Genomic DNA, 12,923 nt, shown 5'->3' on the forward strand with positions numbered 1-12,923 from the left:
TAGAGGGACCATGTAATACTTTACCTAATTTGAGGAACATCTAGCCACCATGTTAGAACTAGTCTGAAGCAGAAGGACCGCTACAACATCTACCTGTCATCAGCTCTACCAGGATGGGTCCAAATTGAAGGAGATCTGAATCCCTGGATCTCTTCACCAAAGAGGAATAACACCAGGCTTCTCACCATGAACTTGGAGGAAAACTCTGTCCTAGACCTGGAGTAGGGGGAGTAAAGGTTCTGTCCTAGACCTGGAGCAGAGGGAGTAGTGGCTCTGTCCTAGACCTGGAATAGGGGGAGTAGTGGCTCTGTCCTAGACCTGGAGTAGAGGGAGTAGTGGCTCTGTCCTAGACCTGGAACAGAGGGAGTAGTGGCTCTGTCCTAGACCTGGAGTAGAGGGAGTAGTGGCTCTGTCCTAGACCTGGAGCAGAGGGAGTAATGGCTCTGTCCTAGACCTGGAGCAGAGGGAGTAGTGGCTCTGTCCTAGACCTGGAGTAGAGGGAGTAGTGGCTCTGTCCTAGACCTGGAGCAGAGGGAGTGGAGTAGTGGCTCTGTCCTAGACCTGGAGTAGAGGGAGTAGTGGCTCTGTCCTAGACCTGGAGCAGAGGGAGTAGTGGCTCTGTCCTAGACCTGGAACAGAGGGAGTAGTGGCTCTGTCCTATACCTGGAGTAGAGGGAGTAAAGGTTCTGTCCTAGACCTGGAACAGAGGGAGTAGTGGCTCTGTCCTAGACCTGGAGCAGAGGGAGTAGTGGCTCTGTCCTAGACCTGGAACAGAGGGAGTAGTGGCTCTGTCCTAGACCTGGAGTAGGGGGAGTAGTGGCTCTGTCCTAGACCTGGAGTAGAGGGAGTAAAGGTTCTGTTCTAGACCTGGAGTAGAGGGAGTAGTGGCTCTGTCCTAGACCTGGAGTAGGGGGAGTAAAGGTTCTGTCCTAGACCTGGAGTAGAGGGAGTAGTGGCTCTGTCCTAGACCTGGAGTAGGGGGAGTAAAGGTTCTGTCCTAGACCTGGAGCAGAGGGAGTAGTGGCTCTGTCCTAGACCTGGAGTAGAGGGAGTAGTGGCTCTGTCCTAGACCTGGAGCAGAGGGAGTAGTGGCTCTGTACTAGACCTGGAGCAGAGGGAGTAGTGGCTCTGTCCTAGACCTGGAACAGAGGGAGTAGTGGCTCTGTCCTAGACCTGGAGCAGAGGGAGTAGTGGCTCTGTCCTGACCTGGAGCAGAGGGAGTAGTGGCTCTGTCCTAGACCTGGAACAGAGGGAGTAGTGGCTCTGTCCTAGACCTGGAGCAGAGGGAGTAGTGGCTCTGTCCTAGACCTGGAGTAGAGGGAGTAGTGGCTCTGTCCTAGACCTGGAACAGAGGGAGTAGTGGCTCTGTCCTAGACCTGGAGCAGAGGGAGTAGTGGCTCTGTCCTAGACCTGGAGCAGAGGGAGTAGTGGCTCTGTCCTAGACCTGGAACAGAGGGAGTAGTGGCTCTGTCCTAGACCTGGGACAGAGGGAGTAGTGGCTCTGTCCTAGACCTGGAACAGAGGGAGTAGTGGCTCTGTCCTAGACCTGGAGCAGAGGGAGTAGTGGCTCTGTCCTAGACCTGGAACAGAGGGAGTAGTGGCTCTGTCCTAGACCTGGAACAGAGGGAGTAGTGGCTCTGTCCTAGACCTGGAGCAGAGCGAGTAGTGGCTCTGTCCTAGACCTGGAGCAGAGGGAGTAGTGGCTCTGTCCTAGACCTGGAGCAGAGGGAGTAGTGGCTCTGTCCTAGACCTGGAGTAGAGGGAGTAGTTGCTCTGTCCTAGACCTGGAGTAGGGGACAGGGGGTAGGGGACAGTTGGGTTGTGGGCAGTCCAAAGGAGGTAGGGTGTGTGTGATAACCATCCTGGAGTAGGGGATAGGGGATTAGTCCACAGGAAGCAGCAGAGGAGTGATAACCCCATGGTGGATCTGCTGTGAGGAGGAAGGACCCAGGAGGATGTCATCAGCCGGAGGAGAGTCAGCTAGCTCGGAGCTCCAAGCAGGTGTCAAAACCAGCACTCTGAGACGGGAGTCCAGGAGGACTAAAGGTAATACATCTAGATGTAAACACATTAAATACATGGATGTAATGTATGCTATGCCACCCCCCACACACACACATACACACACACACACTCGCAGTGGCTCACACATGCCATTGGTTTTGCATGAATTCACCCACATGCAAACGCGTACACACACATACAAGGGGAAGGTACAAATTGAGTTTTTATATTCTATTGCATTCTAACCCACCCACACACCAGATGGGAAGGTATGGTAAAAACTGTACATACATGTTACAGCAACCCACACAAAGCACAGAGACGAAATGTACACTGTATTAATAGTGAGTCATTGTAGACGTGAATAAATGTCATTCCTCCAATCAGAGAAACCTTCAGTCAGCCTTCAGTCAGAGAGAGAGAGAGAGAGAGAGAGAGAGAGAGAGAGAGAGAGAGAGAGAGAGAGAGAGAGAGAGAGAGAGAGAGAGAGAGAGAGAGAGAGAGAGAGAGAGACAATTTCCTGGGTAAAACGTTCCACTGTAATAGTGAAGGTGTAAACTTGGCAGTAGAAAATCTTAACAGTATATTTGACCTCTCAGCTTCCCTATCAAATCTAAAAATCTCAAATAGAAAACCGAAGAAAATTAACAATAATGACAAATGGTTTGATGAAGAATGCAAAAATCTAAGACAGAAATTGAGAAACCTGTCCAACCAAAAACATAGAGACCCGGAAAACCTGAGTCTACGCCTTCACTATGGTGAATCACTAAAACAATACAGAAATACACTATGGAAAAAGAAGGAACAGCATGTCAGAAATCAGCTCAATGCAATTGAAGAATCCATAGACTCTAACCACTTCTGGGAAAATTGGAAAACACTAAACAAACAACAACACGAAGAATTATCTATCCAAAATGGAGATGTATGGGTAAACCACTTCTCCAATCTTTTTGGCTCTATTACAAAGAATAAAGAGCAAAAACATATACATGATCAAATACAGATCTTAGAATCAACTATTAAAGACTACCAGAACCCACTGGATTCTCCAATTACATTGAATGAGTTACAGGACAAAATAAAAACCCTCCAACCCTAAAAGGCCTGTGGTGTCGATGGTATCCTCAATGAAATGATCAAATATACAGACAACAAATTCCAATCGGCTATACTAAAACTCTTTACCATCATACTAAGCTCTGGCATCTTCCCCAATATTTGGAACCAAGGACTGATCACCCCAATCCACAAAAGTGGAGACAAATTTGACCCCAATAACTACCGTGGAATATGTGTCAACAGTAACCTTGGGAAAATCAACTGCATTATTATTAACAGCAGACTCGTACATTTCCTTAATGAAAACAATGTACTGAGCAAATGTCAAATTGGCTTTTTACCAAATTACCGTACAACAGACCATGTATTCACCCTGCACACCCTAATTGACAACCAAACAAACCAAAACAAAGGCAAAGTCTTCTCATGCTATGTTGATTTCAAAAAAGCCTTCGACTCAATCTGGCATGAGGGTCTGCTATACAAACTGATGGAAAGTGGTGTTGGGGGTAAAACATACGGCATTATAAAATCCATGTACACAAACAACAAGTGTGCGGTTCAAATTGGCAAAACACACACATTTCTTCACACAGGGTCGTGGGGTTAGACAGGGATGCAGCTTAAGCCCCACCCTCTTCAACATATATATCAACGAATTGGCGCGGGCACTAGAAAAGTCCGCAGCACCCGGCCTCCCCCTGCTAGAATCCAAAGTCAAATGTCTGCTGTTTGCTGATGATCTGGTGCTTCTGTCACCAACCAAGGAGGGCCTACAGCAGCACCTAGATCTTATGCACAGATTCTGTCAGACCTGGGCCCTGACAGTAAATCTCAGTAAGACCAAAATAATGGTGTTCCAAAAAAGGTACAGTCACAAGGACCACAAATTCCATCTAGACACTGTTGCCCTAGAGCACACAAAAAACTATACATACCTTGGCCTAAACATCAGTGCCACAGGTAACTTCCACAAAGCTGTGAACGATCTGAGAGACAAGGCAAGAAGGGCATTCTATGCCATCAAAAGAAACATAAATTTCAACATACCAATTAGGATTTGGCTAAAAATACTTGAATCAGTCATAGAGCCCATTGCCCTTTATGGTTGTGAGGTCTGGGGTCCGCTCACCAACCAAGACTTCACAAAATGGGACAAACACCAAATTGAGACTCTGCACGCAGAATTCTGCAAAAATATCCTCCGTGTACAACGTAGAACACCAAATAATGCATGCAGAGCAGAATTAGGCCGATACCCACTAATTATCAAAATCCAGAAAAGAGCCGTTAAATTCTACAACCACCTAAAAGGAAGCGATTCACAAACCTTCCATAACAAAGCCATCACCTACAGAGAGATGAACCTGGAGAAGAGTCCCCTAAGCAAGCTGGTCCTGGGGCGCTGTTCACACACACCCTACAGAGCCCCAGGACAACAGCACAATTAGACCCAACCAAATCATGAGAAAACAAAAAGATAATTACTTAACACATTGGAAAGAATTAACAAAAAAACAGAGCAAACTAGAATGCTATTTGGCCCTACACAGAGAGTACACAGCGGCAGAATACCTGACCACTGTGACTGACCCAAAATTAAGGAAAGCTTTGACTATGTACAGAGTCAGTGAGCATAGCCTTGCTATTGAGAAAGGCCGCCGTAGGCAGACATGGCTCTCAAGAGAAGACACGCTATGTGCTCACTGCCCACAAAATGAGGTGGAAACTGAGCTGCACTTCCTAACCTCCTGCCCAATGTTTGACCATATTAGAGAGACATATTTCCCTCAGATTACACAGATCCACAAAGAATTCGAAAACAAATCCAATTTCGAAAAACTCCCATATCTACTGGGTGAAATTCCACAGTGTGTCATCACAGCAGCAAGATTTGTGACCTGTTGCCACGAGAAAAGGGCAACCAGTGAAGAACAAACACCATTGTAAATACAACCCATATTTATGCTTATTTATCTTATCTTGTGTCCTTTAACCATTTGTACATTGTTAAAACACTGTATATATATATATATATAATACGACATTTGTAATGTCTTTACTGTGTTGAAACTTCTGTATGTGTAATGTTTACTGTTAATTTTAGTTGTTTTTCACTTTATATATTCACTTTGTATGATGTCTACCTCACTTGCTTTGGCAATGTTAACATATGTTTCCCATGCCAATAAAGCCCTTTAATTGAATTCAATTGAATTGAGAGAGAGAGAGAGAGAGAGAGAGAGAGAGAGAGAGAGAGAGAGAGAGAGAGACTCCAGAGCTGGCCTGCTCCACCCAGAGACTCATCCAGATGCAGCAGATCTAGAGCAGCTATTGGCTGTAGCCAGGGGGGTGGTAGTGTCATGATTTAGGTGTCGTGGACAGGGGAACTCACACCATGTCGCTTTGATGAACACCATAAGTGATGTAATAGGCCAAGGCAGCCTCGGAATGATCGCGGTGAGATTGAAATGGGATTGAATTGGCTGAGAGGGAATAAAGAGAGAGTTGAGGGAGAGAAGTAGAGAGAGGAAGAAAAATGTATTATGCTTGCTTCTCTCTCACTCGCTCCCTGTCCTGCTCTCCTTTCATCCCTCCTCACGCCCTCCCTCCCTCTTGCCATCTCTGCGTCCATGAATAAAGCCACTCCAGTGGTACAGTAAATATGCCTTCTCCTAGAACAGAAGCAGCAGCAGCAGGGCTCTGGGGCCAGGTCCTCTGGGGCCGTTTTACTGGATCTGTCTGTCAGATCACACCAGATAAATGGTCGGGCTGGTGGAGAGCCTATCGATTTGAGTTAAGTGGAGGAGGGAAGAGAGAGGTAGGCTTATTACACACATGGCCATGCGATGCGACGCGATGGGCCACTGGTGGGGAGAGAATGGACAGGCTATCAGAGCATGTTATCAGGGCAGGCTTTAGCATGTTAATCAGATGTGCTGCTGCTTGCGGGCCGTTGAAGCTATCACTGGAGATGCCCTTTAGATTCATAGTAATGGTAATGGAGTTTGATGCACACTGTCATACAGCGCTGGGCTCAGAGAGGTGACTGACTGGGCTGTGTGAAGGACCCTCAAGGTGTATTGGCAGGATGGATGGTTGTATGGATGGATGGGTGGGTGGTTGGGTGGGTGGATTGGTGGATTGGTGGATTGGTGGGTGGGTAGGGGGTTGGATGAGTGGATGGATCGGTGGGTGGGTAGGTGGGTGGGTGGATGGATGCATGGATCGGTGGGTGGGTAGGTGGCTGGGTAGGGTGGGTAGGTGGCTGGAAGAGTGGATGGATGGTTGGATGGCAGAGCTTTAGACAAAGCCTGTACTTGTTTGTCTAGGTGGGTGGGCAGATTATAAAGTAGTTTAATATAAGTGTGTTTTCAGAGGAAATGTGGCTATTTCTCTCATTGTGCTTAATTTTTCCTGTGATATCTCCCAATAAAAAATAAAATATGTAATATACTTCTAAATGAAAAGAGGTGCAACCCATCTATAATAAGGACAAATCCTTTTAGCCTTTTATATTTGAGCCTTTTTGTCTGAGAGATTTGATCCATGTTGTTCTCTAGCCAGACCAGATGTTAGAAAATCCAACCCTTACTGCAGTGTGTGTGTCTTCCTGCCTGTGAAGGTAAAGGAAAGCCTCCCCTCTGCCCATCGATAGAATTGCTTCACATGCGTGACTTCACTCTATCTCCATAGCAACTGTGGCTCGTCAACAGTAATCTGTGCAACAAAAAAATTCAATTCGTCAAAAGAAGGGAAAAAAAGCCTCAGCATATATCTACAGTCAGTAAGTATTGCAATGGCAGAGTTGAAAGATGCCCTAGATTTAAACATCATTATGACCCCGTACATTTTAGCTCGACTTCATCTTCTCTTCCAATCAAAATTAGGTAATGGGGACACTTTAAACTCCCTCTAGTTATTAACCAGTTTATCATCGGAAGTCCCACTATGCCATCATAGGCTACTCAGAGGTGTCACGCACCGACATGTTTATTGAGAAGGCAGTGAAATGAAATATATTTTATATATTTAATCAATAATAGAATCTATCTTCTAAATTGTTATATTGAAAAAATATAAAATTGGGGGCACATGCCCCCTCAGTTTCAATAGGCATGACACCTGAGATCATACTTTTGTAATAATTTCTGTAATGATTCTGTCATTTACCCCTGCTAAAGAGTCACCTGATCATCACAACCCAGCCAAAGCACATCAATACATTTAGCAGACACTCCTATCCAAAATGTCTTATCGTAGTGAGTGCATATATTTTCACACATTTTTCATACATTTTTCATACTTTTTTCAATGGTTGTGTGTAACTGTCATGTGATCAATGTGATCAATGTAATGTGACTGTTTTGATGATGTGCACAATACCTAATTGGTTTAACTAACTCTGGTCCAGGGCATTAGTGTGTCTTGCTAACGCTGAGCCTTCAACAAAGGTCCACAAACACCCTGGAACAGAGCTAAGTGTATCCTACTTCCCAGTCTGTGTCCATGGAATCCAGTAATGTGTGCTGATGTTTAGTAAAAGTGTGTGTGTGCTGAGGCTTGTGAATGTTACTTCATCCACACACGCAGGGGATGGAAAGGAAGGCAAGGAATGAGTAGGCAGATGGTGCAGACAGATTTGTCCTACTCTACTCTGCTCTAGTGTACTTGACTCTACTCTTCTATACTCTACTGTAGTTTTCTCTTCTCTACTCTACTCTACTCTACTCTGCTCTGCTCTGCTCTGCTCTACTCTACTCTACTTTACTCTACTCTAGTTTACTCTACTCTACTCTACTCTACTCTACTCTACTCTACTCTACTCTGCTCTGCTCTGCTCTGCTCTGCTCTACTCTACTCTACTCTAGTTTACTCTACTGTAGTTTACAATACTCTAGTTTACTCTACTCTGCTCTACTCTAGTCTACTCTACTCTAGTGTAGTTTACTCTACTCTACTGTAGTTTACTCTACTCTACTCTACTCTACTCTAGTTTACTATACTTTACTGTGGTTTACTCTACTGTAGTTTACAATACTCTAGTTTACTCTACTCTACTCTGCTCTACCCAAGTTTACTCTACTCTACTGTAGTTTACTCTACTCTACCCTAGTTTACTCTACTCTACCCTAGTTTACTCTACTCTACTGTAGTTTACTCTACTCTAATGTAGTTTACTCTACTCTGCTCTGCTCTACTCTACTGTAGTTTACTCTACTCTACTCTGCTCTACTCTACCCTACTCTAGTTTACTCTATTCTACTCTATTCTAGTTTACTCTACTCTGCTCTGCTCTGCTCTACTCTAGTTTACTCTACTCTACTCTACTCTGCTATACTCTAGTTTACTCTATTCAGGCCTTCATATTTTATGCTGCTTCTTAGCCCCAGCAGACCAGAAGAAGATAGAACAGGAGAACTTCTGTAAGAATAACTGGCTAAAGCGGAGTTGTGAATGAACACACTGACGAAGTGACACATTCAAATTGCACATGTATGCATTCATATTATCAATAGACAATGATGCACAAATAGATGGGTAACATCCTCGTAGCGTTCAAAGGTTCATCTTTATTGGATGCTGGGCTCCCGAACCAATGTTGCAGTTACCAACTACTCGTATCTGGAGGGCCACGTATGACTCTCCATCTGGTGCCATCCTGCCATCTGTCCTTTCCTCGTCCCCATTTAACTGAGGCGGGGGGCACAGACACTCTCTTCTCACAGCCAGCTAGTCCATTGACTCCACTCCGTAACTAGTATGGTTCTCTCAATAGGCTGAGGTATTTTCGTCTCAGGTGGGTAATTGGAGTGCTTTAGTCTGAATTGATCCAGAAACCAGTTACACTACTGCACCCACGCTCTACTACACCCACAAATCAAACAAATCAAAATGTATTTGTTACATGCGTCGAATACAATGGGTGTAAAATGCTTTGCTTTTGAGCCTTTCTCAACGATGCAGAGTTTAAAAAAAGATAAATAGTAGACAAGCGGAATAAAATACACAACAATGGAGGGATCTGGTATCAGATCAATGTGGAACTATATACAGGGAGTACCAGTACCAGATCAATGTGCAGAGGTATGAGGTATTTGAGGTAGATACTGTATGTAAATGAAGGCAGGGTAAAGTGACTAGAAATCAGGATAGATAATAATAATAATACGAGTAAGAATAAAGAACAGAGTAGCAGCAGCATATGAGTGTGTGTGTGTGTGTGTGTGTATACACTATATATACAAAACTATGTGCACACCCCTTCAAATGACTGAATTTCAGACACACTCATTGCTGACAGGTGTATAAAATCAAGAACACAGCCATGCAATCTCCATAGACAAACACTGGTAGTAGAATGGCCTTACTGAAGAGCTCAATGACTTTCAACGTGGCACCGTCTTAGGATGCACCTTTCCAACAGTTCGTCAAATTTCTGCTCAGCTCGAGCTGCCCCAGTCAACTGTAAGTGCTGTTATTTTGAAGTGGAAACGTCTAGGAGCAACAACAGCTAAACTGTGAAGTGGTAGGCCACACAAGCTCACAGAACGGGAACGCCGAGTGCTGAAGCGACAAAATCCTCTGCCCTCAGTTGCAACACTCACTACAGCATTTCTGTAAGAAATGTCAGCAGAAGAACTGTTCGTCGGGAGCTTCATGAAATGGGTCTCCATGGCCAAGCAGCCACACACAAGCCTGAGATTACCATGCGCAATACCAAGTGTCGGCTGGAGTACTGTAAAGCTAGCCGCCATTGGACTCTGGAGCAGTGGTAATACGTTCTCTGGAGTGATGGATCACACTTCACCATCTGGCAGTTAACAGATTAATCTGTGTTTGGCGGATGCCAGGAGAACGCTACCTGCCTGAATGCATAGTGCCGACTGTAAAGTTTGGTGGAGGAGGAATAACGGTCTGGGGCTGTTTTTCTTGTTTCGAGCCAGGCACCTTAGTTCCAGTGAAGGGAACTCTACACCATACAATGACATTCTAGGTGATTCTGTGCTTCCAACTTTGTTGCAACAGTTTGGGGAAGTCCCTTTCCTGTTTCAGCATGACAATGCCCCCATGCACAAAGTGAGGTCCATACAGATATGGTTTGTCAAGATTGTTGTGGAAGAACTTGAACTGGCCTTCACAAAGCCCTGACCTCAACCCCATTGAACATCTTTGGGATGAATTGAAACTCCGACTGTGAGCCAGGCCTAATCGCTCAACATCAGTGCCCGACCTCACTAATGCTCTTGTGGCTGAATGGAAACAAGTGCCCGCAGCAATATTCCAACATCTAGTGGAAAGCCTTCCCAGAAGAGTGGAAGCTGTCATAGGTTCCAAGATGGCATAGCAGTCGGACGTGTGTGTTTGTCTCTGTCTTATCCTGTGTCTTATCCCATGTAAATAGCCGGTCTTTTTCATATATATCTTAATCTCACTTTTCAATGAACTAAATATATTTTGCTGCAACCCGCCTCACCCAATGTGGTAGGGATCTGCTATTTTTATTCCTTATAACTGGAACTTCCATCAGGAGCTAGCCAGCTAACTAGCTACTAGTCTTTGTTAGCCACGGCTAGCTGTCTTCACCTTTTTCTCGGTCACCAGCCAGCCTTAACTCGGATAATACCTGCCAGTCTGCACAGCGCGATATCAACCCAGAGCATATTGGACTGCTTCTCTCATCATCAGATTCCTGCCGCTGCGGTTCATTACACCGGATCATCTCAGCTAGCTAGCTGCAAATGAGTGGCTACTGTTAGCTAACGCCTCTGTCCCCAAGGAAGCACCAGCTATCCTTGAGCTAGCCTTGGGGCCAGTAGATGGTAGATAATTCTAAGGCTACAATACCTCCTTTGCAAATTGTCCTGGACCCTTTATTGTCGTCAAGGAGCCCCGCCGATCCATCACGACTGGACTGCCGACGTGATCGCCCAATGTGGTCTCAACAGGATATTCTGTGACGATGTCGCCGAAGAACCATCTACTAGCCCCCAACCCGCTAGCTTTTTGGAACGCTGTGTCCCCTGCTCGCCTAGAGTAGTAGTGACTACCGAACGACACACTGACTCTGCTCTTTTGACCCTATGATCAATCGGCTACACAGCTGATGCCCCCTGGACTGTTTCAATAACGCGGTACCTCATTTTGTTTACCTGCCGGCCCCAGTCTCGAACTCAGGCCCTGAACGTACCTAACTGACCCGCTCTGCACATTCATCGCCATTTACCCGCTGTTGTCTTAGCTCTCCTGATCAACACCTGTGATTGCTTTATGCCTCTCTCTAAAGTCAATATGCCTTGTCTACTGCTGTTTTGGCTAGTTCTAATTGTTTTATTTCACTGTAGAGCCCTCAGTCCCGCTCAACATGCCTTAGATAGCTCTTTTGTCCCACCCCACACACATGCGGAGACCTCACCTGGCTTAACTTCCAGAGACGAAACCTCTCTCATCGTCACTCAACGCCTAGGTTTACCTCCACTGTACTCACATTCTACCAAACCATTGTCTGTGCATTATGCCCTTAATCTATTCTACCACACCCAGAAATCTGCTCCTTTTATTCTCTGTTCCCAATGCACTAGACGACCAGTTCTTATAGCCTTTAGCCGTACCTTCATCCTACTCCTCCTCTATTCCTCTGGTGATGTAGAGGTTAACCCAGGCTCTTTAGCCCCAAGTTATACTCCTATTTCCCAGGCGCTCTTATTTGTTGACTTCTGTAACCGTAAAAGCCTTGGTTTCATGCATGTTAACATCAGAAGCCTCCTCCCTAAATGTATTTTATTCACTGTTTTAGCACACTCCGCCAACCCTGATGTCTGAATCCTTAGGAAGGCCACCAAAAATTCTGAAATTTCCATCCCCAAATACAACATTTTCCACCAACATAGAACTGCCAAAGGGGGGCGGAGTTGCAATCTACTGCAGAGATAGCCTGCAGAGTTCTGTCATGCAACCCAGGTCTGTGCCCAAGCAGTTTGAGCTTCTACTCCAGACTTGACTGCCCTTGACCAGCACAAAAACATCCTGTGGCGCACTGCATTAGCATCGAATAGCTCCTGCGATAAGCAACTTCTCAGGGAAGTTAGGAACTAATATACGCAGGCAGCTAAGAAAGCAAAGGCTAGCTTTTTCAACCTGAAATGTGCATCCTGTAGCACAAACTTCAAAAAGTTCTGGGACAATGTAAAGCCCATGGAGAATAAGAGCACCTCCTCCCAGCTGCCCACTGCACTGAGGCTAGGAAATACTGTCACCACCGATAAATCTATGATAATTGAGAATTTCAATAAGCATTTTTCTATGGCTGGCCATGCTTTCCACCTGGCTACCCCTACCTCGGTCAACAGCTCTGCACACCCCACAGCAACTTGCCCAAGCCTCCCCACCCCTCCTTCACCCAAATACAGATAGCTGATGTTCTGAAAGAGCTGCAAAATCTGGACCCCTACAAATCAGCTGGGTTAGACAATCTAGACCCTCTCTAAAATTATCTTCCGCAATTGTTGCGACCACTATTACTAGCCTGTTCAACCTCTCTTTCATATCGTCTGAGATCCCCAAAGATGAAAGCTGCCGCGGTCATCCCCCTCTTCAAAGGGGGAGACACTCTAGACCCAAACTGTTACAGACCTATATCTATCCTACCCTGCCTTTCTAAAGTCTTTGAATGCCAAGTTAACAAACAGATCACCGACCATTTCGAATCCCACCGTATCTTCTCCGCTATGCAATCTGGTTTCCAAGCTGGTCATGGGTGCACCTCAGCCATGCTCAAGGTCCTAAACAATATCATGACCGCCATCGATAAAAGACAACACTGTGCAGCCGTCTTTATCGACCTGGCCATGGGT

At 45.5% G+C, this 12,923-nt stretch overlaps 1 protein-coding gene and 1 long non-coding RNA gene across 17 annotated transcripts in view; one reads left to right on the plus strand and one right to left on the minus strand.

Moving 5' to 3' along the window:
* Positions 1-299: 299 nt before the first annotated feature.
* Positions 300-1,756, minus strand: LOC127911011 (uncharacterized). 14 transcript variants are annotated; one of them, XR_008077335.1, is made up of 3 exons: positions 1,717-1,756; positions 455-1,478; positions 300-386 (listed from the first exon to the last, which is right to left on the minus strand). It is a non-coding gene; the product is annotated as an uncharacterized LOC127911011 (long non-coding RNA). The 14 variants fall into 14 exon arrangements; XR_008077327.1 differs by having other exon boundaries at positions 455-1,580; positions 1,683-1,754; XR_008077333.1 differs by having other exon boundaries at positions 1,683-1,752.
* A 147-nt stretch (positions 1,757-1,903) lies between these two features.
* The window catches only part of LOC118375104 (disabled homolog 1-like), a 48,480-nt gene continuing 37,460 nt past the window's right edge, over positions 1,904-12,923 (plus strand). For all 3 annotated transcript variants that reach the window (XM_052476691.1, XM_052476692.1, XM_052476693.1), the window contains exon 1: positions 1,904-2,046. In XM_052476691.1, coding sequence (XP_052332651.1) covers positions 1,956-2,046 — 91 coding nt within the window. In that variant the 5' untranslated portion in view covers positions 1,904-1,955. The remainder of the gene's footprint in view (positions 2,047-12,923) is intronic.

The sequence above is a fragment of the Oncorhynchus keta genome, chromosome 23, assembly GCF_023373465.1.
Source record: "Oncorhynchus keta strain PuntledgeMale-10-30-2019 chromosome 23, Oket_V2, whole genome shotgun sequence".
In the NCBI taxonomy this organism is placed as follows: domain Eukaryota; kingdom Metazoa; phylum Chordata; class Actinopteri; order Salmoniformes; family Salmonidae; genus Oncorhynchus; species Oncorhynchus keta.